This window comes from Anoplopoma fimbria, chromosome 4, assembly GCF_027596085.1.
Source record: "Anoplopoma fimbria isolate UVic2021 breed Golden Eagle Sablefish chromosome 4, Afim_UVic_2022, whole genome shotgun sequence".
Taxonomy (NCBI): Eukaryota; Metazoa; Chordata; class Actinopteri; order Perciformes; family Anoplopomatidae; genus Anoplopoma; species Anoplopoma fimbria.
The window spans coordinates 12,446,782-12,474,172 of record NC_072452.1 but is presented as its reverse complement, the minus strand read 5'-3'; the positions used below and the strand labels follow the sequence as shown (position 1 = coordinate 12,474,172).

At 41.2% G+C, this 27,391-nt stretch overlaps 1 protein-coding gene across 1 annotated transcript in view; it reads left to right on the top strand.

Moving 5' to 3' along the window:
- LOC129090333 (amyloid beta precursor protein binding family B member 2) overlaps positions 1-26,717 on the top strand; it is a 32,392-nt gene extending 5,675 nt beyond the window's left edge. The window contains exons 7-15 of the mRNA XM_054597952.1: positions 501-647; positions 1,175-1,302; positions 15,333-15,338; positions 17,974-18,088; positions 22,834-22,909; positions 25,435-25,515; positions 25,603-25,718; positions 25,850-26,032; positions 26,541-26,717. Coding sequence (XP_054453927.1) covers positions 501-647; positions 1,175-1,302; positions 15,333-15,338; positions 17,974-18,088; positions 22,834-22,909; positions 25,435-25,515; positions 25,603-25,718; positions 25,850-26,032; positions 26,541-26,717 — 1,029 coding nt within the window. The remainder of the gene's footprint in view (positions 1-500; positions 648-1,174; positions 1,303-15,332; positions 15,339-17,973; positions 18,089-22,833; positions 22,910-25,434; positions 25,516-25,602; positions 25,719-25,849; positions 26,033-26,540) is intronic.
- The last annotated feature ends 674 nt before the right edge of the window (positions 26,718-27,391 follow it).

The window sequence follows — 27,391 nt, the reverse complement described above, 5'->3', positions numbered from 1 at the left end:
GCATCGGACAGGTTTTAAACAAACCTACAGATTAGCCATATTTATTTGGAAGATGATAACAAATAAATGTATTATCCAAACTGTTTTGAGTGACATCGCGCTTCAATTTTGACCAAGCTTACTTGCCATTATTGTGCACACACACATTTTTCCTGAGCAATGAAGGAGTTTTTTTTAAATAAAGTGGTTTATCATTTATTATTTAAGTTTATCATCTATTACAAAGTGCTTCTAGACTAGCACCATAATCCTTTCTTATTTATAACCTGTCTGATCGCCTGACCCACTTTTATTGTAGCAATGTCGCCCTGTTATGAAGCCTCACCAATTTTTTTGGTGAGCACAGTGTTATCATAACAGACAAACTGAATCATCCGTGTGTGTGTGTGTGTGTGTGTGTGTGTGTGTGTGTGTGTGTGTGTGTGTGTGTGTGTGTGTGTGTGTGTTGTGTTGTGTGTGTGTGTGTGTGTGTTGTGTTGTGTGTTGTGTGTTCCTTCCAGTCATTCCCAGTGCGATCTCTGGGCTGGGTGGAGATGGCAGAACAGGACCTGAGTGAGGGGAGGAGCAGCCTGGCGGTCCACCACTGTATCAGACAGCTGTCCTACTGCAGGAGGGACATACAAGACTCAGCCGGTGTCTGGGGAGAGGTCAGTGTGTCAGCAGCAGAGACAGACAGTAACACACAGCATGTACACTACAGTGGCATGTTTTCTGGACTGTTGTCTTGTGAGTGAAGCACAGCACCTTGTCACAGTTTGGATGTCTGAGTTTTAAGACGTTCAACCAAAAGATTTGCCTTCTCATTTGAAACATCCATGTGTGTAAGGCGACTGTCGCTAAGGGTTTAATGAAAAATACAAAAGATGAAACAAGAACTTTAGTAAGTGCTCGCCCTATACTTATATGTGAATTAATTGAGTTTTTGCACCTTACTGTTATCAACCTAAAGACAAGGAGTAGATTCTGTTTTTCCCTTTTTTTGTATTTTTAAGAGACCTGAAGAGTTCAAACTATGAATGAGGTCATATTAAAAACCAAGGATTAGAAAAATTCTGAAAAGAAGAAATCTATCTAGAGACATTTTTTTTTATCAAATAACCTTGTTTTAATCATCTTGCAACCTTTCTTCGTTTTGGACCACAGCGATAGTTTATCCTTGTTTGTGGTCTTACAGGGTAAAGGCATGCTGCTGGTACTTGAAGACCGCATGTTGACCCTGGTTGACCCGGTTGATCGCAGCCTGCTCCACTCTCAGCCAATCAGTAGCATCCGTGTCTGGGGTGTCGGCCGAGACCACGACAGGTAGGTGGACATCAAAAATGTATTTTTCCTTTTGAGAAACCTTTTATTTTTGTCTTGTCTATTCGGTGCAAATTTGCACATACTGCATTCGAAACTCCATAATTATGCTCATTGCTCCGTGTTTCCATTCCAGACTGACCCTCAGTCATTTGGCATTGTCCCATGCTCCTAACCTTTCACTATTGAGCTGACAGTGTGCTGAGGCTTGCACGGCTGCTAATGGGGGGGGGGGGGGGGACAAGCTAAGCCCTCATTGATATGGGCCCCTCAGGGTTTCCATTAGCCCACGGAGCAACCACTTCAAACACTCGCACAAGGCCTGGACACATCTGGAAACATTACTGCTGATATGTAATATGCATATGCATAGATGTTATATGTATGAGGCGTGTAGGCATATTTGCATAAGTGCATATAGCCATATGAGTTTAACATACACTCAACATTCTGACACCAGTATACAAGTCTTGTGAAAATCTTTTATTAGTACTAAACGTTAGACCAAGAAGAGCCAATAGACCTTGATAGATTCACTTTGGACAGGTGTCACATAACGACGAGTTTTGCAGTCCAAAGTAGCTGTCTGGTGATAGATAAAGAGGGGTAAAGAAAGAGAAAGACACTCCCTCCATCTTCTTCGGTCTCAGAGGATTGAGAAACTTGCAGTGGCTGTCTCTCTCAGCGGTAATGGATAAAGCGTGTAGTGGAGGGAAGATGGGAGGGTCGGCCCAGGCTATAGCTCTCCCTCTTATCCTTCTTTCTCTCACTCCATCTATTACTCCCTCTCTCTCTCTTTCTCTCTCTCACAGCATTACAGCCTCCACTCTCTTCATCCTCTCCTCCCACCAGCACTTTAAAATCTGCAGTTTGTCTGTTTGGTTTCAGGCTCATGATTTTGAATATATTAAAATCCCTCCCTGGCTGGGAGTATTTGTGACTTAGAAGATATTTGATGCTGTGAGACCACAATGCACTTTCTGTATAAGCAGCAAATTGTTTTATGGTATGTAGCATTTGTAGAGCAATGGTATGGTGTGACTGTGTGTGCGTGTGTGTGTGTGTGTGTGTGTGTGTGTGTGTGTGTGTGTGTGTGTGTGTGTGTGTGTGTGTGTGTGTGTGTGTGTGTGTGTGTGTGTGTATGTCTGAGACAAGAACATTTTTTGGAGGTTGGAATAGCTTTGTCCTGCCACTAGAGTGCACTATAGTCAAGACTGTGCATCCAGAGAAGCTGATAAAGTGCAACTGAGTACACTCAAGTCTGTAGACGATGTTCATGTGTACTTCTGGTGTGGAGCTGTTTCTCATGGTTTGGGCAGACCCATTAGATTAAAATATTATAACAATGCAACAAACGATATTTTTCAACTATAGTGGGCTTCCAATGTTGTGGCAACAGTTTGACTGATGTCTTAATGTATTTCAACGCATCATGTCCCTGCACATAAAGCCAGCTCAATAAAGAAGTGATTTTGACCATACAGAAAGTTAATGACAGAGAATGCATCATTTGAAATATTATCTATAATTATTACATATTAATAGTAGAATAACTATTGCATTCTCTGGCATTTTCATTCTGTATATTCAGGTTGGATAATCTATAGACACATATATGCTCTTGTCAATTTCTTTCTGTGTTTATCAAAGGAGAAAAATGAACGGTATTAACCCTGGCCTGAGGGGGAATGTGTGTGTATTGACCCATGTGGCTGAAGGCTGCTGGACTGATCTGCACAGTTTTGCAGCATGTATTAGGAGGCAATCATTAAATTATTGATATAATCCATCTGCTTCCTGATGTGTAGGTAGGTTTGGCTCATAGCCACGGGGCTTATCGTATGTCAGTGAATGAAATGGGAGAGGCTTATTTATTATTTTGATTATTTTTCTCTTTATTATTTAACACGTGTGTTTGTTGAGTAGGCTCTTGCATATATAGTAAAGTCATGATCGATTTTTTTGTTTTTATTTATTTACCGGTTACTTAGTGAGTCTGCCGAGGGCTGCTGGTGCGATAGCTTCAGCAGTGCTGGTGAGATGTTTCTGTCATCTTAGTTGGTATTGGTTGTTAGGTAGGTGAAGGCTGTTATAGCACATATTAGTGCCCATAGAGTGAGTGAGATAGACAATCACATATTGGTGTATAGTCTGGTTGTTCACATACGTGTCCACATACTCCTTCTACTGTCTAGTGTAAGACTGACAAGCCTGAATGCCTGCATGGAAGATACCTCAAAGTAAAGCTCCCTTTGCTTTCTCCATCCATCTCTTTCTCCGTCTCTTTTGTCTTTCTCAATACATCTATCTCAGGAATATTCCGTGTCTTGTCCTGAATGTTCTCTCTCTCCTTCTCCCCTTCAGCTTGATTCAATATGAATGAGTCCCCCTGTCTCTAAAGCGGGGTGGGGGGGTTAGCTCCTCGATGAAGTCATGACGCTATATTTGGAGCACTCAGCAAGTCCGGCTCTGTGCACACCCTTGTGTGCACGTACAGACATTTGCATGCATGTGTGTGTGTGACGGCACATTGGCTTGAACTGATGAAGTCATAGGTCTATATCTGGAGCACTCTGTGTGTATGTGTGTGATGGTGAATGAGCGGGTGTGTCTGTGTTTTCCCCCCTCTCTTCTCCATCCCCTTTTTTTCTGTCTGTAAAGCTCTTGCGCTATTTCCACTCTTTGTCTCCAGCGCTCTTTGCCTCCCTCTTGTGCCATTGGCTGCGCTTTGCCTCTTCTTCTTTCTGCCTCTCTTTGTTTGTCCCATCATTGCACTTTAACGGGATCTAAGCGTTTCCTTTTTTTCAGCTTCAGTAAGACAAGAGAGGGACAAAGAGAGCAGCAACTGAGGAAGAGGAGAAGATACTCTAGACAAATAGGGAGAGTGCAGAAAAAAAAAAAGTGGCTTTGCTTTTGAGAGAGAGGGGGGTATAAACAGAGTGATGGAGAGCCAGTGAGGGAGGGAGAGGCAGTGCATGCTTCCCTGCTTGCACTGAGCAGGACACGGCAGGACTTTGCAGGAGGTTCTTCGGACCGGGGGAGCAAAGCAAAGGAAGCCGACCGTAGAGGAAGACAGGGATAGAAAAGGTGTAGCAGAGGGGAAGAGGAGAAGGAGGAGGAGGAGGAGAGGGAGAAGCAGGGGGAGGGGAAGGAGGAAAAAAAGGGAAAAAGGAGCCCCAGAGGATTAAAAAAGAAGAAGAACAGGAGAGGAGGCAGACAGGAGGACTTTACCCCCGGGTACCGCGGCTACAGCAATGTCACCGTGGTTTTGGAGCTAACAAGGCAAGGAAGTAGTCGTCTGTAACGGGGCGAGCATGTCTGCTTGTGTGAGTACCCCTATCTCTTATTCATTCACTCTTCTAGCTCTCCCCATCCATCCATCCATGCATCCATCCATCTCTCCTCAAACAGTCATTCATTACTGCCTCTCTTTCTGTCTCAACATTACCCAACGTCTCTCTCTCTCTCCTCTGTTGATTTCCAACTGCTCCGTCTGTGTGGAGGACCCAACGCACAGCACCCAGCCCTACTTTCATTCATTAGCTTTCCCTTCAATTTTTCCCTCATTTACTTTTCAGCCTCCTGCTGTGTGTTTGACTTCAAGCTGTATACTTTATCCCCCCCTCTCCCTGGCTGGCTAGTTGTCAGGTTTAGGGATGAAGGCTGGCAGCAGCAGGTTTGCAGCCGGAGTCACTGAGACATGAGCAAGACGTTCAGGGAGCCAGATAAGAAAGGGAAAAAAAGATAGAGTGAAAGAATGAAAAGGAAGTGAGAGAGAGATAAAGTAAGCAAAGTGGGGACTGAGAAAGACAGGATTAAAGAGTGACGATGAGCTGTAGGGAGTGCACAGCATACCTTTTTGGAGCTGTTTGATATTGCACTTGGTTCATGTCTGTGTGTGTTCTGCAGAGCCAAAATATTACTATTTTTTGACATAAACATCTTGCACTGCATTTTGAATTTGATTAAGTGAGGATAGATACCTAGGTGAAGGTGTGTGTGTGTGTGTGTGTGTGTGTGTGTGTGTGTGTGTGTGTGTGTGTGTGTGTGTGTGTGTGTGTGTGTGTGTGTGTGTGTGTGTGTGTGTGTGTGTGTGTACATGATAAATGCCTTCACCGTATGCATATGTGGACATTCCCCCTCTCTCTCTCTCTCTCTCTCTCCTTGAGTATCTCCCATAACAAGCAGAGGAGGAGGAGGAAAGAGGAGGATGAGGGATGAGCAGGGAAGCACTAAGCGAAGAACAAAAAGCCTGAATCAAATGATTTACGACATTAAGGGGGCAGGTCCTGCTTGTTTTCTTGTCCTTGCCGTGTGACACTTATTAGGATTGAGACTTTGGTGTTTTAAAGCCGAGGGTGTGTGCCTCTGTGATGTACGCCTCCGTGGTGTCTCTGTATAGCCCTGTGATGTCTATGTGTGTTTCCTGCTATTAAAGCAAATTATCGTCACCTTTCTTCACTAATGGCTCATCAGCAGATGTGCCAGCACGCACTCACACACACGCACTCACACATGCACAACCACGTAATGACACGAACACACACTGTATCTACAATTCATTCATATTCATTAGTGGGCAGCAGTGCTTGCTTATTCCCTGCACTTATTTCCCCCCACTGCTGACCTTCTGTGGACAGCTGTGGCATGTAGAAAAGGTGAGGGAGGAGGAGGGAAGAGGAGAAGAGAGGAGGGAAGAAAAGAGGGAAGAAAAGAGGAGAGGAGAAGAGGAAAAGAGAAGAGGAGATTAGAGACACAAGCCCTCAGTATCATTAATATTTAAATGCTGAACACACCCTAGCGATCAACTCCATTTATGTCAATGAAGAGAGTTTGTGAATGTTTCTGTTGTCGCAGTCACTCTTCCAATCGTGACGCCCCGGTTGAACCGCAGCTTATTTGCTGATGTCAAGGCCCCTGTAACCCTGATCAACATGCAAGGCCCCCTCTGACGGCCCCCAGGGACGGGGTCCGAACACCTAGACCCACTCGATAGACGCCAGAGTGATTGATGGCCTTTCCATCCCACTCCTGCCCCGATTTGAGCCCCATACAGACCTCTATCTTGCCCTGTAAGTTATCGCTCCTCCACGTCAGCTCCTTCCATCTACCCACAATCCATCACTCCTACTTCTCCACACACATACACATGCCTGGTGTCAGGATTTGTCCACCCAGCCTCCCAGAACCCCCTCATTCTCTGAAGGGTCATTACGGTTGGAGCTGTGTCCCCACTCACTCTCCAGCCCAGAGTCATATGTCAGACACGCACACACACACCAACACACACCAACACACACACACACAGAATAAAAAGCGAAGACACTCAGGAATACAGAAACCTTAAAAAACATCTCTTCTTTCTATCTTGCATTTACACGTACCGTCCCTCTCTTTCCCTCCCTCTCTCTCTTCTACATTAGCATTGTTAGGCACACCTGCTGTAATCCCTGTCTTCCATACGGATCCCTCCTACTTTTCATCCTATAGATCCCCTCCCTTGCCCCATGAGCCAATAAATCTCCCGATAAACCATCGCTGGTCCCGGGCCGTGGCGGGCAGCGATGTGAGGTGATGTTGATGTTCGCTGATCATACAGAGCTGAACACAGCAGGACACTGGTGCAGTCAGTGTCTGCCTGCAGCCCGTCCATCTATTCAGACTTCAAAAGTGGCCACAGACGGTTTAAGATGAATATATTTGAATACTCAACTTGTTTGGAAGTGTTTGATAAAGGTTTGTTTTTCTGTAGGGCAGCTGTTGATGGGCATAGCAGATTAATTGTGTGAGGTGGTGAATTAATCTCCCCTTGGTTATTTCATAATCAATATCTCACTTTATTCAAAGGATTTACTTATTTTTACTGAGTGTGTTTAGAATAATTTTTCATGATTATTATTTCAAATCTTACTGCAGCTCAGAATCAGACTACTCACAATCAGATGAGTTGCAAATAGATGCAAGAAAAAACGTAAATTAATTTTAGGTCCCCACAGGGCAACGAGTCCCAACACTTGATTTTAATTGGCTGTGACCAACTCCTCTAATTCAAATGAGATAGACCTGCTATTGGAAGCTTTGTTGGGATGAAGTCTATTTAACGTCCCTGTTTGTAAGGATTAAAGCCAGTAATCACAGAAGGAACCCAATCAAGTCTAGTTTTTGTTTATGCATTGGCTGGAGTCTAATTTGTTATAAAGTTAAACATTTCATTCTAAACATTAAGTTTGAACAGATGTATTTCCTTGACTACCAATGAAGATCATATGATATGATTGAATGCTCCAGAACAGCTACTAACTGGATGAAATTGTTTTCCCAAATAAGACAATTTCATTTAACAACTCAAATAAAACCAAACAACAATATCTGTATTAAAGACATGAACTGTGTTATATATTTTATTTAGCTTTTGTAATAATGTAACATCAACATCCATGCCAGTTCACAAAAAAAAAGCACCATTTTACCTACCCTTTGGGGAATCTACTCGTACAGACAGTTTTGGCCTTACCTGCCCAGGTTTCTGCTTCCCCCCCTTAAAGAAAGGTGCTGCCTTGATAATCCACATGACACACAGTCAACTTTAGTTAAAGTCAACACAAAATATTTTAAGGAAAAGTGTTCACAGCAGAAATCTTAGAGGTGACTATCTCAAATAAAACCCAAGCTGTCTACATTCTACAGTAGATACCACTAGAGACAGGAATTATTCATATTTTCTTAAGTAATGAATTAGTTGTGAGGGCTAATAAATGCTTGTTACAAATTATTTTAGTCCAAGTCTTCTAAATTCTGATTTACAGTCCAAAACACCAAAATGATCAATTTAACATAAAATAAGACCTAGAGGAGGAGCAAGGAACAAGGATATGTTAGTTTTGCTTAAAAAAGAACACAACAGATGAATCAATTAATCAAGCAGAATTTTTATTTTGTAAATTGGGTGAACTGACCCTTTAAAATTTTCTGTAGTTCTACTTTAAGTAGAATGAGAGAGAGACAACTAATTACGGTTTGCTGCATGTAGGAAACGTGATGATTTATGGCACATGAAGCTAATTAGGTTATATGCATACAGTATATGAAAACAACTGCACTGTGAGTAGAGCTCGGCATAACTCAACACTAACCCGACACCAAATCCCTGCGCTCTCCTACACACTCTGTTTATCTCTTTCCCTCACAGACACACAGACACACACACACACACACACACACACACACACACACACACACACACACACACACACACACACACACACACACACACACACACACACACACACACACACACACACACACACACTGACATTAGTAAGATCATGCATGGGGGTGTCATACTGAAGTGACATCTCACTGAAGCTCTGTCTCAGTTGAGAATATCAGCGGTTGTGTAAACACACATGCTCACTCTCACACACACACACACACACACACACACACACACACACACACACACACACACACACACACACACACACACACACACACACACACACACACACACACACACACACACACACACACACACTGAATCCAGAGCAGTGTGATGTATAAATGATCAAGAGTGGAGAGAACAGCAGGACATCATCTTTCTCCCTCTCTCGCCCACCCAGAATTACTCTTTTTCTCCCCCTTCATCCCTCATTCCCCACACACACTCTCTTTCTGCCTTTCCATCTCACCCACCCACCTATATCTGCTCTTAAATATGTAATGATATAGGATGAGTGTTGACACATGGATGCTGTGTATGTGTCTCCTCTGCTTGTTGCCCCTCCCTCTTTCATTTGCCTCTCTACCACATCGAATGCTTGGAATTGGGTCACAAAGCTGCCTGAACATAAACTGGGGTTGTGTGCGTTACTCCCTTTTAGTAAGACACCATTTTCACCATCAGCTTTGTAAGTCTGTGCGTTTTCTTAGAAACGATGCAGAGGCTCTGAGGGCTCTGCATTGCTTTTGCTGTAAACAACGTCAACTGTCTGCTCAAATCACACAAGCAATGCCGTAGGCTGTGTACGCTGTTTAATACACCGTAGACAACAATTTTATTTTTATTTTGACTTGATTTTGGCCTAGTTCTCTGCTGCCTTGGGCAATATTGGTGATTGTGTGTGTGTGTGTGTGTGTGTGTGTGTGTGTGTGTGTGTGTGTGTGTGTGTGTGTGTGTGTGTGTGTGTGTGTGTGTGTGTGTGTTTGTGTGTGTGTGTGTTGAGAGACAGGGAGTGTGTGTCATGAGATACCTCCTCCTCCTTCGCTGCCCCCTCTGGTCCTGGAGCTCATTTTTTGCTGCTCATGTTGGTGCTGTAAACAAGTTTACGGTGTAGAGAGGTAATTATGCACAGACGTTCTACATTAGGACTTAATGGCTGTTGGGCCATGACTAATTCACCAGGTTGCAGAGGGGTTTACCCTGCTCAGTTGTCACAAAGACTGTAAGTTCTCCAGTGCATCTGTGGTTTTACTGGTGTCGCTTTTAGTCCAAGTCCAAATTAACTCCAAAATCCTGCTCCATAGACACTGTCTTTGTGCCATCTCACCATGAAAGGAATAGTTTTGGGAAATATGTTTTTTGGAAATCTGTTGCTGAGAGTTGAGTAGAAAGAAGATTGGTATTACTCAGCGGAGGTAGAGCCTGGAGGCGCCTACCTTAGCTTAGCATAAAAACTGAGAACAGTTTGGCTATGTCCAAAGTTTAAAAACACACCCAGCGACTGAATAATGATTTTTTTTGCATTGACTCTCCGGACTCTTGTTGTCCCAGCAGTGAGGTGACCATGTTTTGCCCCTCTAAAACCACATATTGTAATTTTTACATTAAATGTATTTTTGGAGATTAATCACTTAAATCTTATCAATGAGCTTTTGAGGTTCTGGTTGGTGGATTTTTGAGATAGCCAGGCTAGCTGCTTGCTAGAAAAAAAATTCAAACTATTTATTTAAAATTAGATAACCAAATGCAGAGGATCCTTCAGAAATGCTTTCAAAAATGAATACTTGCCAATTTATTTTTATTTCTCAAAATATTGATAGTGATATCAAAAATATCCAGTATTAGTCAGGCTCTAATAAGAATATTGGATATCTAAGCATGCCAAAGACACACTTGTAAATACCAGTTAGTGGACACTAACATTGCATCAATATTGCAGTACTGTAAAACTAAGCCAATATCTGTCAGCAGCTCTGTAGAGTCCGATTAATGGCCCTGTAAAGTGTTTACTTTGCATCTCCTCTTTCTGGTTGTATCTTTGACTTTTATCACCCTATTCTACATTCCATTACAATCAACTACAATTAACTTCAGTCATGAGCTACATACGCTGTTTACTGCAAACACAATTATCAGCACTCAGGGGTGCAATTTTTTGAAAAACAGCGTCCTCACAGCAGTCTATTGCAACGTTTGTTGAGTTTGGACGGATGAAAATTGAGAATTTTCCTGCAGAATAAATGGAGATTAAAAAGGTCCATCAACAGAATTTGAATTAATCAAAATATTAATGCATTTGAAAGCTGTGACCGCAGAACTCTTCCCTCACTTTTTAAGCACTTACAAAGGAAGCTTTAGGCTGGATTTATCTTTTTCTTATACTTCTCTTGAATATTATTAAGCTGTCATCTTTTTGTGCTCATATTGCCTTTGTACTGATAATTGTATTCATCTTAAGGAAATTGCAGAGTGCTTTGTTTTACTGTGGATGATTTTACGCTGCATCAGGCTTTTAAGTAAGCTGATAAAACAAGAGTTGCATGCAAGTGTTGCAAGAAAATAAAGCTTTTTAAAGAAAGAAATTGGAGGGAAACAGCTGCTAAATTTAAATATACCTGTGAGGTGTTTTTTTATTTCTCTTTACAGTGTGATGAAAGGGCTTTCCTCTAAATCACCATCCAGCTGTTGTCTCCACTCTAGTGTTGCTCTCACCTGTCACAGTTTAGCGTTGCATCTCACTGCAAAACTGGATCAGATCCACATCCACTTTGGACTGAAGCCAAAGTCACAACACCGTCAGTAATCATACAGTTACCAGTTCAGATGCAATCAATAAGTAGAGCATATTTCCCCCCACGCACACACACTGTACACACACCTGGCCCTCTCTGCCTCCCCGTCTACTTTCTGCTGACGGGAGAGTCACAAGAACTTCCTCCTCAGACATTTCTAATCAGCATTTGGCTGTGCAATTAGCATATGGAAGTGCATAAGCATAGCGGCCTGCACTACCCAGACACTCTGTAAAGCTGTTTGATAATTGAAGTCTGCGTGAAGTGTGTGTGATGCCACGGCGCTCTGCGTGTTTCTGTGTGCGTGTGACAGATGGTTTGGAGAGTCTCTTCTGAGTGATACTGGAAGCCACAGAGCAGAAGAAAGTACAGCAGAGCAGGCTGGGGACTACTAACGTTCATGTTGTTGCCACTGCCTCTTAAAAAGCCGCTTTTACCACAGCAGTTGTGGACACTTTAGTTTTTATTACGCCATTTTAGCACCTGAAGATGCACAGCAAAGTCGTTCTGTCTGAGGTATGTCGAAACTACTTTAATTTGAATTATACAGTACTATCAGTGAAAATTGTCTAAATTATTGAGCAGTACATTTGCAAGTGGTTTTGTTTATGGCAGAAAATTAAAAGGGAAAAAGACAAAACGACACTGCAAAACCATCAACACTTCACACAAAGCAGTTATTGCTGATGCACCTCCATTCCTAGTAGTTCACTGTTGTAATTTTCTTTGTTTGATGGATAACTGGTAAAAAGTAAACAATGTGACATCATGTGGAGTTTAACGTTAAGCTCTTTTTTTTTTTTACCAAAGCTCTCCCATATCTTACCCAATGTACCTTAATAAATCAAAGAATGAAACAGCATTAGTATTTGAGCCCCACCTTCCAAAGGTTGATTTTCTTTAAGATGATTTCTTTGGCTTTTATTTGACAGAAGACAGTGTAGAGATGAGGGACGGTAGGAATGTTTACACTTTTAAGACAGTCCCTATTTTCAGCACGTCGCCACAGCTCATTGACCATCATCTCAAACATGAGTGGCAAAAATCAGGCTTTGGTTGCAGCTTTCTTGCATTTACACTCACAATCAATAGACTTATTTCATGCAGAAAACCATTATAATGGAGGAAAATACATCAATTTCACACCTAACCTCAAAGTCAGTGCTCTACAGCATTTCCCAATATAGATATTTTTCTTCTTACATTCGTCATCAGCATTTGTCTTCAGCATTTGTCAGCAGCTTCTGATATATCTACACCTTATTTGGTGGCTTTTATGCAATTTAATGAATGGTAAAGTAATTTCAGGTATAGGGGATCTAAATATATAACTGAAATGGGGGAATGCACCAGGCACTTAACTGAAACCATGTTTATGTTTGCAAGGGTGGGATTTTCCTTCAAGTGTACATATGCTAATGTTACTACTACACACAGTGCTTATGTACTACTGATGGGCTGATGTCAGAGCTGCAGACACTGATGCTTCTGTGCGATTTTCTCAAACCCAGTTCACCATACATCTGCAGCCGTGACCTCATTTAATCTCCGAGCTGTACGCATCATCTCCAGGCGAGCCTGCCTCACAGCCATCATGATCAAAGGGAGATTGGTAGTAGTGAGTCAGTCATCCTTTATACAGCGCTGGAAATATGTGGAGCACAGAGAGGGAGAGAAAAAGCACGAGTGGTGGGAGTATTGCTTTAACTCATCTCTCTGCTTTCATACCTTTCATGTCATTCCTCTTTCTACCTCTCTTTTTTGCTCTCAATCTCTTCCTCCGCAATCCAACCCCTAGTGAGTCTCGCACCTCGTTCCTCTCTGCTTCACTCCCACTTTTTCATTCTGGCTTTCTGGCCTCGTGCTTTTCTCTCAACATTTTATTTTTCTGTCCTACCACCTCACTTTCCTCCCAAAAACTCTCCCTACATCTATGAGGTCTATGTGTCATTCATCTTCTCTTGTTCATTGATTGGATGCCTTTCCCTCTCCAGCATGTGTCACACTCTCCATTAACAGAGGTCAGGGATCCTCAATACCAAAGTAAGCCAACAAGTCTGATGTAGTTCTTTTTCCTAATTTGGTTGGCAAGCTATAAAAGAATGCGTTACAGCCAACATGTAGACGGCAGGGCACTGAGGTCATGTTCAAATCCTGTTACATTCTGCAATAACATAAACATTATGTATGTAGGGTTTTGGAAAGCTAATTAAAATGTTTAAACAAAATGTGTCTTTTTGTAAAAAATTCATAAATAAAAAGGAAAATGAAAATAATTATCCTCTACCAACAGAATCCTTTTTTGTAAATACTGTAAATTATAATGAGTTTGTTGGTAAAAAATGCGCTGCTTCCCCGAAATACTCATCAAATCACAATTTTATGGCTGTAAAGTCATCCTACAAAGTAAACATAAATGTGACTTAATGACAGTACCTGTTTCGTGTGATCAGTCAGAAACATGTAATATCATCGCTTTGTCATTGCCTTTTATTGCCTTTCATCACCAAGCTTAAGTATTTGTAATCCAAAATCTCAATATGCCTTGTTTTTTTAAATGTTCAGTTTTTAGGTGTAAAGACCAAAACAGAGTGAAAATGATACATTTCCAGATGTTGCTGGCTCAGTCTCAGTCTTGTGCTGTAAAAGTAAAATCAGTATGTTCATGAGAAAACTGTAGGTTTTTGGGGAGGTAGGAGTCTGTCTGGGGTTTTAATCCGGTGTGATGTGGTTTGTCCATCAGTAATATGGTAGTAAAGAGGCATTCGCAACACTTTCAGCCTGGCACTCATATGCAAATAGTTGTGAAAAAAATAAAGTAAGGGGAACATTGCAGAGGTATGTGGAGAGCAGATTTTGGACCATTCAGAATTTCAACACTGAAATCCAATTTCACCAAAGTGACTGACAGTGAAGAAGGCATATCTGAATTAGAAATGAAGCAGGATGAAGTAGAATGGCAAGTAAATGGACTTGGAGCAAAGAAAATCCTGAATGAAATTCAGACGAGAAACCCAGAAGGAAAGAGATGCCTTTTAATACGTGCAGACACACACACAGACACACACACGCAGACGGCTTCTTACTAAGTGGATCATCCAAGAATCAAAGGCATTCAATGTTTGAATTAGCCCTTGGTACTTTATTCAGCCTGTGCCTCCTTTTTAGTGTTGCTGATAATGGAGCGTCACAGACTATGATATGGAAGAGAGTGGCTGTGATGACTTACACTGTTGATATGAGTCATTCTGTGTTGCATCTTTGTTCTTTTTTTGGGCTTCTCCTGTTGTAGAAAGAAAAGAGAGTGAGTAGACGAGTGAGAGAGACGAGGAGAGGAAGATTAAAGAGCGAATGCGAAGGGGAGGATGAAAGAGAGACTGAGAGGAGGAAGAGGTAGAGGGAAACAGGGAGTAGGGGGAGGGAAAGCTGCAGCAACATTAGTGTGTGTGTGTGTGTGTGTGTGTGTGTGTGTGTGTGTGTGTGTGTGTGTGTGTGTGTGTGTGTGTGTGTGTGTGTGTGTGTGTGTGTGTGTGTGTGTGTGTGTGTGTGTGTTCTATGTTGGCACATCTAACAGAAAAGGTGTGCTGTGTCATAATGTAGTGGAACGATTTAAGCCACTGAAATGAAAAGTACACAGACCTGAGCTCCAGTGCACACACACACACACACACACACACACACACACACACACACACACACACACAAATAACATAAAATACACATCTCACAGGAATACTGTAATAGAGGTGAAAGAGCATCTTGACTGTTTCTGATTCAGTATGTTGTGTGTATTAACGTCTTTCTCTTTTCTCCCCCTTGCTTTTTCTATTCCACCTTCTGCTCCCCCTTCATCTTTTTGGTGTAACACAATCCTTCCATATTTCCTGTCTCTTAATTCAACATCCCTTTTTCTTTCTAAAACTCATTCATTCTTTCCTTACTATTTCCTTCACCAACCTCCTTTCTTCCTCCTCGCTTCCTTCCCTTTTTTCCCCTCCTCCCTTCTGCTTCCTGGGACCCAGAGAAAGGTAACTGCCCTTTGTGGTGTTTTCAATTGTGATCGTGTCTCTCTTTTGTTTTTAATAATCATTGTACCAAACTCCCACCCCCCTCTTGTGCAATCAACGCTGTCACCACAGAAATCAAATCAGCGGCTTTGCTCCATCCAGAGTCGCTGTTGCTCTCCACAGGAGTGCAGCAGCAAATACTAAAGGTCTAAATCACTGGTGTTAAATCATCAGCGGGCCACGGGTTATTTCCTATTAAGGGTTGCATGATGTTTTATAGCATTTTGATCCCCTAGAGAGGGGCCAGAAGTCATAAAAGAACCATTTGTAGAATGTGAGGCGAGGCCACTCCTGCTGCATTGGTGACACAGTGTTGAAATGTCCCTGAACGAAGCGCACTGGATGCATACACCTACACACACACACACAGACACACACACACACACGTCACATTGCACTTTCCTCTCTGGCCGCAGGCGCAGATCATTATCGACCCAAAGTGTGTGGGAACACAATTAAGCTGAAGAGACAGTCCGGATAATGGACTCATAAACACACAGAGCCCACTGTGATAAATGCCATATTCCTGTTTGTGTCTATGTTTATTTTGGAGTGTATACTGTGTGTGTTTGTGTGTGTGGTGTGTTTGTGTGTGCGTGCATGAAGATGCTCAGCTGAATCTGGTCACACTGCCATCCAGTTGGCTTCTCTGTATGTCCCCACTCCACTCCTTCACTCTGCTTCTGTTTATTCAATCATTCATTTCCTGCCTAGAAACACATCCTCCTACCTTTTTGTTCCGCAGCTTGTCTCACCTGTTAATGAGGAAGACATCTGTCTATCTTTCATCTTGTGTGTGTGTGTGTGTGTGTGTGTGTGTGTGTGTGTGTGTGTGTGTGTGTGTGTGTGTGTGTGTGTGTGTGTGTGTGTGTGTGTGTGTGTGTGTGTGTGTGTGTGTGTGTGTGTGTGAGTGTGTGCGGTGTATCTCCCACATGTAGCCTTGTTTCATCTCCCACCCACTTTCTGCAGAAAGTTTCTTTCCCCGTGGAGCTTCCCCTGTCATCCTCACCCTCGTACTCTCCTTTTTCTTCCATGTGGCACCACTGTGAAGTGCTCGGCACATGGTTCCACAGGCTCTGGGACACATATCAGCCTTCCTGTATCGCTGTGTGTGTGTGTGTGTGTGTGTGTGTGTGTGTGTGTGTGTGTGTGTGTGTGTGTGTGTGTGTGTGTGTGTGTGTGTTTGTGTTTGTGCGTGTCATTGTAGCCCAAAAGATGGCAACCACCATTTTCAGTTGAGGGATGACTACGGACGGAGAAACCTGTTGTTAACGGAGCGAAAGCACACAACATGCCACATGTTAAAGTTGCTTTAAGTTATCTTTTCATTTATTAAACCATGACCAGTGGCAACACCAGCAAAGATTATGGCAGGCTGTTAATGACATAAATAACTAAGCAACATTTGCACATGAAGTGAGGGAACTAATTAGAGCAGAGCTCCAACAAGAAAAAGGTAAATACAGTAAATCATGATGCAAAAGGGTGTAATTAAATGATGTGTTGTCATTTTTAACATTTCTTGCAATTCATCTTGCTGGGTCTCTATTCCATTGTTGAACAGTTGACAACTCTACCAGATGCAGAGTGGGGATGGAAAGATCCAGTTTCTAAATGAAAGACATATCAAAGGACGGACTTTTTTTAAAAATGTTTGCTACAAGTAACCTCCTTACAACATTGAATAAAAGAATATGTAAAATCCATCCCAATAGAACTGTTCTAATGACGGGGATGAGAAAAAAATGCTGAAGGGAATGTAAAAGAGAAATTGGCAATCATATCTGCACATATTGGCCCTAAAATAGGTGCCCTCTGGGAAGATGTGTTTAATCCTAATACGCAACAATGTCCAAAGATGGCTCTCCAAGGAGTAGTACCAGGGGGCTTTGAAAGGAAAGCTATACTCTAGTTGCTGAAAAACAAAACCATCTACTAGCTATTCAGTGTATTAACATTAAGTGGATAAAACCTCCGACATACAATATATGGAATGAAAAAGTGTTATGAGATGGAACTAATGTCATTAAGGCAAATTTACAAAAGGCATAGAATTATATGATGGGCTGAAAATGCAGTGAAGGTGTTTATCATGTTTTGTGTTTTTCTTTACCCTAAATAACCCACAAGTGTTCTCTCCCTCATCGGACACACATAAACACAATAATTAGCTCATGCTACATGCTACAATAATTGATTCACTCCATATGGGAGAAGCAACCTGCTTTATTCTTTCTTGATTTGCTTCTTTATTTTTTGTTTGAAATGATTCTTTTTTTCTCTCCGTCAGTTAATTGTGATTTCTATTGGGGTTTGTTCTTATATACATATGTTTTGTTTTGTTTCCTTCCACATATAAGCTGGGGAATGTGTAACGAAAATGACATTGTACAACTCATTGTAAGTTAAATAGAAAATAAGAGTAAAGGCTTGATGATCGCCCAGCTGATTAGGTTATTATTATTATTATTATTATCATACAACAGATATTCTTACCTGCTGCTGCTTTTAACAAAGCCACATGTTTGGTATCAATCTGCTGCAGAGGTCCATCAGGTTTCTTTGTTTCTTTGAGTGTCTTTTGTCCGTGTTTCAGGGACTTTGCCTACGTGGCCAGAGACAAGAACACGCGTGTGCTGAAGTGCCACGTGTTCCGATGTGATACTCCTGCCGCAGCCATCGCGACAAATCTCCACGAAATCTGCTCCAAGGTGGGTGTCAACATCGCCGACTCCGCATGAAGGAGCTTTTCTGCTGCTCTGAAACAAGCTATCAAGCTTTAATCAGGGGGACAATTGAAGAGAGAAGTAAATCTACTCTTGTGCTGAGGCAGTTATCCAGAGATACTTTTTAAGGTTGTAACTCAGATGCTACTCCTACATGCATGTTATAAAAAAAACTAATAGCCAGGAGACCAAAACACATTTGCAGTGTTCTGACAAGATTTCTGTTATCTTTTACTAGAGAAGTAAGAGCCGAGGTGAGAGATAGAGGGAAGTTTTAAGAGCCTTTAAAGCGAGGAGACGAGATAAGATTCAGGTTACAGAGCCAGAAAAATAGTTTTCAGCATGTGTATGTGTGTGTCTGTGTGTGTGTATCTATATATAATACCATATACCTGGTAAATAAAATAGAGTTACAAGATATTTCGCATTGATGATAATCACCTAACCGAAATCCTTTAAAAATTAGGCATCATGCACAGTGGATTATTGGATGCAGGAAACAATCTTTTCAGATTGGCACCAGCTGGATGCTACATAAACAGATGTGGTTTTGAAACGTCTATTCTCAGCACGAAGTCTAAAACCCAATTTCCACTAAAATACCAACAACTCTCCATGCACTGCTTCATATGAATGAACCTCCTACCTCCTACCTGCGCCTCACCTCCCACATGTGCACAGTGCTCACTGTACTGGGCAAACGCAAGCAGAGCAAACTTCAAGGTGAAGAACATACCACTGTTGGGATGCTGGTTGCCATGAAAAGAGGGCCCATAGTTTTAAATTTCATACATGACTTCACGAGTATGCCGAAACATACAGTAGTCATTTAGGCCTGTTGTGGATCAGTTTGATTTATTCGTCGTTTAGCTCCTTTCGCTCAACAGAAGAATTTGCAGATCCGCAGACACAGATTCTCCTAGCACGCTCCATCACGGTCAATGTTGACGTTTTCTAGACAAGCAGGTCTAATGGCAGCTGCAGCTTCATCATTTGAATAAGTGGTGGCTGTATCTGAGAAGAACTGTCTCAATCTTCATGACTGGAAGTAGCAGCAGTGCCTGAGACTCCATCATGTAAGTCAATGACGGCTGAAGCCTCGTCATCGTACATTGCACTGATGATGTATCTGTCACTTGAAAAAACAGTATCAGAATCTATGACCTTTGAACCACTGGGAACTGGAGCTCTGTCAAAGGTCACAGCAGGAGCTTAGTAAGTGGCTTAATCTCCCTCACTGGAACCACTGATGTCTGTGGCTCCATTATATGATCGAGTGGCAGCTGAAGCGTTGTCGCCCTATGTCAGCTTCATGGACACCAGGTGTGTCATTGTGACCAAGCTGTGCCTTAGGCAATGCCATCTCATCGTTGTGCCCGAATGACCTCTACTCTAAATCACATAGATTTTTGGCCATGTCAAAAACCCTCCATGAAAGTTGTTTATTCATCTGGAGAGAGCTCCACCCTGAAATGATGGAGCCCAGCTCAAACCAAAGATAATTAACTTTTACCCTGAAGCCAGTCAAAGTTGTATGTCTTTTGAGCATCGGCATCTTTTTACAGTTACCATTGTTACATTTCAAGGTTAGTGGAGAAGCTTACTTCACAGTGCTCTGTAGTAATACAACAGACAGACTTTCCTCAGTATATCCAGATGTCCTGCTCACCTAGCATTACCGCAGCTACCTGTGCTCTCCACTTCAGAGCAGTAAATCATTCAGAACTGGATTCATTCATTTGTTCACTAAAATACTTTTCATTGTCTGGAGTGACTTTGAGAGGAGAAGCTTAAACATTGCATAATGTATTGATATTTCTTTAGCCAACATTTAAAAGGGGATTTAGATGGTTGACCATCGCCATTAATCCTAGAATTTACACTTTTCATCAGAGAGCATCACAAAAGTTGTACAACTGAAAGCTGCATTTACGTTCAAAAACGAACTTAAGTATGACTACAAAAGCATTAGCATCAGCATATACTGAATGTAGCAAAAGTAATATAAGTTATGATTCTGGCTCATTTCAGAATCATATATATCATGTTATATGACTATAATCTTTGATGCATTCATACATTTATAATTGTAATCTTGCAGCTGGTAAAGGTGGAGCTCATTTTTATTACTTGATATACACTGCTGGGTATACCTAACCAATACAAAATATATCATAATTTATTGTTGATTTGTAATTGTAATTGTATTATTAAACTACACTTGTAACCAAAGCTGTCAAAAAAAATGTTATGGCATAAAAAGTACAATTATTTCCTCTTAAATCTAGTCGCATGAAATAGAAGCCATAAAAAGTAATAGTATAGTATCCCCAAAATATCATGAAAAGTTATGTCATGCAGAAAAGTCACAGTATAGTATGCCATAAAACATTGTATAATACAGTATGAAATTAAAAATGCCGTAAAAGTCATAGTACATTATGTCATAAAAAATGTTGTAAAAAAGAGAAAGAAATGGAAAGTGGCGCAACTACTCAAACATCTAAGTCAAATCTGAACAAGAGATATGAAATGAACACTGCATGAGTCACAGCTGCAAACATTATATTTTGATATCCATTAAAATCATACACACATAAAAAGATTTAAGAAAATCATTTGAAAGATGTATAGTCACGGTATGTTTGGAAATTAGATTTAGAAGCATATGAAATACAAAGCAATATTATGTGATATTAATCAATAATTTATATATCAGTTAAACAATCTTGTTGGAAGGACTCCTTGGATGTGCTCGATACATCAACGTGGTGTGATGTAGCTCACATACCCTTCTGTTCAGAGAAACCAGTCTGTCATTGGACCGGCATTGACCTTGTAAAGGATGAGTCTACCTGGAGCGACAGATCTGTTCCCATAGAGGCTATTGACCCATTTAAAAAGGAATGGGTTTTTTCCCATTTGTTTTATCTTATCTCCATCCCTGAATTGAGGGAGGAGTGTGAATCGGCGTGTCTGTAATTCTATGTCTATGACTCTATGACTTTTCCCACAGCCTATTTTAAAACACAATGGTAGTTTTCTCTTCACTGCAGCGGAGGAACTTGGTGACCTGAGTCTTGCAGCTGTGCAGCACCACAGCAGGTTTCCTTTATGTGTGTGTGTGTGTGTGTGTGTGTGTGTGTGTGTGTGTGTGTGTGTGTGTGTGTGTGTGTGTGTGTGTGTGTGTGTGTGTGTGTGTGTGTGTGTGTGTGTGTGTGTGTATATGTGCATGTGTCTCCTTCTCGCATGTTCCCCTGTGAGCAGAATTGCAGACTCACCATAGACTTTGATTAATGACACCTACAATTAATCAAGTATCTGTAGCAGGAAGAGTGCAGCAGCTCAGTGCAGGGGCCATGCAGACTATTCAACACTTTTTAAAGAGTGTGTGCACTGCAGCATGAGAGCAGAAGCAAAGAAAAGAGAGAGAGAGAGATCTCTTTTTTCAGAAGGATGAATTTAGATATGCCATTTGTAAGTAATGGTTTTAAAGGATAAGGCTGGTAATAATGTCCTGGCCCCTCAGTGGTGGAATGAACTCCCCACTGACATCAGGACAGCAGAGTCGCTGCCCATCTTTCGGCGCAGGCTGAAAACTCACCTCTTCAAGAAGTACTACCCTGAGCCTTCCTCTTAGCACTTATTGCATTCGTATTAGTTGTTGCACTTACTGTATTTGTATCAGTTCGCTGCACTTATTGAATTCGTATTCGTTTACTGCACTTATCCTATTCGTAGTAGTTTGTAGCACTTATTATATTCGTATTAGTCTGTTGCAATTATTGTTTTCGTAGTAATTTGCCTCTGCACTATACTTTTGCTCTGGCTTATGCTTTAAGATGCTTGTTTAAGAAAGGAGATGCACTTATGACTTCTGGTGACTAGTAGTTCTCTTGAATACCTATGTTGAATACACTTCCTGTAAGTCGCTTTGGATAAAAGCGTCTGCTAAATGACTGTAATGTAATGTAATGTAATGTAATGTAATATCTAATATTTTTTTTATTGTCATTAAATTCCATGAAAAGAACAAAAACAGACGATGAATTAATATTCTAACAAGATTTACCCGTTACTCTGTGCTATGAAGCTCCATGAGTGTCCAACAACCACTGAAAACACATCAGTAAGCTACATTGTTGCACTGGGATACATGTTCCTTCAATATAATTAAGATCCGCACTGTACATTGTTTAACTCTGTGTCAATCCACTAACTCAGTGACTCGCATACCAAATTCAAATGGCTGAAAATAGTCCCCAATAATATGCAGTTTACTCTTTTTGGAGCAACATTAACTAACAACTACAGCGCCAAGCTGTTTTAAGAAAACTACCCTTTTGCAAAAATTCAAGTGTATATTTATGACCCTTTTTAAAAGATTTGCATCTTCAGTAGAAACAAGTGTTGAGAAAAAGACTTGCACATTGTTGGGTTTGGACTTTTCATTGGATTTGTTGATAACAATAATATATATATATATATATATATATATATATATATATATATATATATATATATATATATATACATACTGATATATATATCACCAGTCTTGTCATTTAAATCGTGTTATTAATTCCTTGCTATAAAATATTTTTTTTATCCTTATTTTATATCAACCAAATCTTTCTTTCTGTCTTTCCAATTCCCATTCTGATCGCTTTCCTCTCACTTTTTTTTCTTACTCTTTCGTCTTCCCTTTCTTTCCCTCCTTTCCTCTCTAGATTATGGCTGAAAGGAAAAGTGCCAAGGCTGCAGCTGGCAGCTCCTCCCAGACCGGCACCGATGTACCCCTACAAGGTATACACACACACTCACACACACACTCACACACACACACACACACTCATGCAAACACATCCTTTTCTATGATTCTTGTTCTTTTGTAGTTCCCTCATGAGAGAATTGGATTTGTCAGCCGTGTGTTATCTCCCCTGCTGTGGTTTCTTGTCTCACATTACAGCATTCCTTCACATCTAAAATGTGTTTTCTTAAAAATGACCTTATCGCTGCAGGAGCGACCGTGAACATTTGCTTACAAAAAAGGTAGCAGTGTTTGGTTCAGTTACACACAGATAATGCTGACTTCAGAACAGCTCCTCGCTCCACAATCACTGAGCTTTTATCTTCCGTGCGCTAATTCTATTCACCATTTCCTATTTCGCTATGTCCCACCGCTTGTTCCTCTCAGTCCCAAGTAATTATAGGAAGAAAGAGGAAAAAGTGCCGGCACAATTCATCCTCTGCTGTAACTTCAGCTGGTGTGTGTATCTGCTGAGCTTTGGGGAAAATAGCTCCTGCATCAGAATATAAAATAACTATATCGGCTCCTCACTTACAGAGGAAGTTGACCTCATTAAAACCCAATTAGTGTTTCTTTCAGGCGAGGCCTGGTGCTCCACGGCGCCCATCCCAACCACATGATCAAAGAACTCATTGGTGAAACATCCCTCACATCTTATAAAGCTATTACTTGCTTGAACTATTAGTCTTTTAACTGAAAAACCAGTTGGTACCCAGTGAGAGGCGTTGTCCTTACAGTGGGATCATCCAGTGAGCTCTAGAGGTCCCTTCACTGCATAGCCAGAGGAAGGAAAACAGTTCTTGTTCTCGCCTCGATAAGATCCCTTCAGGGTGGCTGGGAGTTTAAACAATCCCCTGTTCGAAAACATTTAAAGAGATTAACACCCAATGATTAAGGATGGGCGCCAACACCGGGATAATGGCCCTGCTGTCCTCATCGGATCTGGCCTGTCTGACTTTAAAAATGTAATTAATGTATGAAAACCCTACTCATCATTTATTTAATTACTGATGTCAGAGCTTCAGCAGTTCATACTGAATGTGTGAGATATGAGGGGTTCTAACTTTTTCATGGAGTACACTGATGAGGTGAATCCAGGTAAAAGCCATTTCCTCTGATTGATTTTCCTCTATCAGTTCATAGCGATCACATGATGAATTGTTAATCTTTGCACTCAATAATAAAGATGTGGATTGTGCAAAATGGGATGAAACTCAAATGAGGAAAATGTCATATGTTGGCTGGTTTATCTCTTTTTAAAGTTTAACTTAACGGACCTCAAGTGGTGTAACTTCTCACCTTGCTGAGGTGAATTGTAACAGTGATGTCATGGTGTCCTGGAGCACACCGTGACATCACTGTTGGTTGGGTGTGATGTCAGAGGGGTCACCAAAACACTGCTTCTCAGACTGCTCTTAAGTTACTCTTTTAAGTCATTATGTAAAAAAAAATTAAATTACTATAACATCATTCAAATTATTCACAGATCTTTCTGTGCTTTCATCTCACACTTGAATGTGTCAAAAGACACGGAGGGGTTGTAAAGTTCAAAAATGTTCAAATTATACATATAGGGAAGTTTATAGGGGCAATTTGTAATAAACCTGTGTGATACATTTTGGTATCTGGCCTGTTGTTATTCAATATTGCATTCAAAACATATTATGTGGATTTTGTGTTAATAAGTGCAGAAAAAAGTCCCTGGCCGCCCAGTACCAGAGACATTACAGTACATGGTCAGCACATTAAAACTCCAAATCAAAGTTTTCATATTTATTTACATTACAGATGTTAATTGTATTAATAAATGGCTTTTTTGCTCACTGAAATGAATGTCATTCAATAATAGCGACCATTTCATTATGACTCACTAATGATTAATTCCATGTTGCAATAGGGCCTCCTTTCTCAAATCCATGTTGACTATAGAGAAACAACCAATAGTTAATAATTAATGTAACCATTTTGAGGGTGATGCTTGTGCCATTTTTAGTAATGTGCAGAATTTTTATAATTTTGTCTACTAGCGCATTGGATGATTAACATCTTTAAACTGTGCAGTTAAATATTTAACCACTTTTAGCACTTGGCATTTACCTTGTCAGAAGTCATCTCAAGCTTACGCATAGAATTGCATGGTGTGTAAATAGTATTGCAATCCTGAGGGTAAATGATGTTAACTTGTGTGCTAATTGAAATGCAGGTGATGATCATCCTCATTCACTCATCCTTTCAGCCTACAGGCCAGTGTAAACAGGCACAGCTGGGTTTCTATTCAGAAAAATCTGAAATTCTTCATGCTTGTGTGTGAATACATTTTTCATGCCCTAATCATGTCAACAGTACCCTTAAAATATTAAAATATTCACAAGTGTTTGTTTATTTCCTAAGTTCAAGCCAATTATCATGTGTGGACGTTACTTTTGGAACTTTGCGTTAGATGTTGTCCTGTGATTAAATTCCCTGCGGGTGGTCTGTGTGTGTGCGTTTTAATGTGTATGTGTGTTTTCTCTTTCCTCAGAGTTTCCCATGCCAAAGACTGAGCTGGTGCAGAAGTTTCATGTGCTGTATCTGGGTATGATATCGGTGTCTCGCCCCATAGGTAAATCTGAACTAATGCCGAAAAGCACATTTCATAACACATCCTGCACGGTCTCACTGTTCAGGCTCTCCTGTGTTTTGTCCTCAGGTATGGACATCATTAATGGGGCCATAGAAAGTCTGGTGTCCTCCACAGGCAAAGAGGACTGGACTCCTGTCATACTGAGTATTGCTGACACCACTCTGGCTGTCATCAAAGACAAGGCAAGGCCCCTTTGTTGCTGTCCTGAGGATTAACAGATAAATTCAAGATGTGAATGTGCTCGTTGATTAGAGAGAAAGACCTTACAGAGAGTTTAACGCATATTTAATTTTGCTCTTGGCTGTCTGTGCAGGAAGAGGATGAAGAGGTGTTGGTGGAGTGTCGGGTTCGTTTCTTGTCCTTCATGGGCGTAGGACGAGATGTGCACTCATTCGCCTTCGTTATGGACACTGGGAGCCAGCATTTCCAGTGTCATGTGTTCTGGTGCGACCCCAACGCAGGCAGTGTGTCTGAGGCTGTGCAGGCAGCGTGTGTGGTAAGTTTAGATGTCTTTTATTATGAAATGATTATGAGATGATGTTAGATATTAAGTTGAATTCTCACTTTTCTGAAATAATATTAAAAGGTTTTCTATTTAAAAGGAATAGTTCTGCATTTTGTAAAACTAGTGTAGTGTCCGTTCGGAGACACTACACTACTATACTATCCCTTCTTTTTTACTTTTTTGACATTGCATATGTTTTAAAGATTTTTTCTACCTACTATAATTTGTATGCTTTTTTTCAACATACTATACTGTGACCTTTTTTGTATGACTTGTATGACATACAATACTATGACATTGTTTTATCTAAGCTCAGCTGCAGGCAGCAGCTTCATATTTAGTCTATACAAATGAGAGTGGTATCAAGCTTCTCGTCTAATATCCTATATGTATTATTTAACTATTCCTTAATAAGTACACCTTGTACTTATATTTTCTTCCTTTTAACCTCGAATTCAAATGATAAAAAATAATCTAACCATGTCCTCCTCTTTCTCAGCTGCGGTACCAGAAGTGTCTGGTGGCACGGCCCCCCTCCCAACGTGCTGGCTCCTCTTCCTCACCTTCTCCAGACTCGGTGACCCGCCGGGTGACCACCAGCGTGAAACGTGGAGTCCAGTCTCTCATAGACACTCTGAAAACCAAGAAACAGCCATCCGAACTCCCCCAGCAATGACCGTCACGAGTGACCACAGCACCCTCCCAGCTGCCGCTGGACGCCACTCACACACTATCGCCACAGCAACACCTAATCAGTACCAGCCATGGTAACTAACGATGTACATATATGTTAACAAACGCCACCGCAGATGTAGAGAAGAAGAGCGAATCTCCAGTATGCCTGATGATAAAAAACAAAATGACAAGAAAACCCATCGCTTTCATGAGGTGGAGTGGAAAATATGGTGGCACTGGTTGAACTTTGACCTTTCAATGCCGCTGAGTCCTAGTGGAAACCACCTGCTGGCTCCATTGGCCTTTACTGTATCTGGATTTCTGGGCTGGATGGATTACTTGATCAAGCACTCTACAGAGAGAATTCAGGATAACCCAGAAGAAAAAGATACAACTTCTGTTAACAATCTGGTTTATGGAACCACTCATTGGTTTACTCCATTTGCTTTCATGCTCTGTCCCTTCTTGTTAAAACCATCGTCAGCACAGTAAGAGCACCTGACTGGAACCCTGAGACGACAATCTACAGGAGCCTTCCAGGACAGAATAGGTGTCGACTTGCTGTCATGGGATTTTAACAAGTGAATAAGAAAAGAATCGGAGTCAAGACCTGCCAACACACTCCCTCCCATCAAATGGCATCAATCCGATGTGTGTCAGACTTAAAACAAGCTA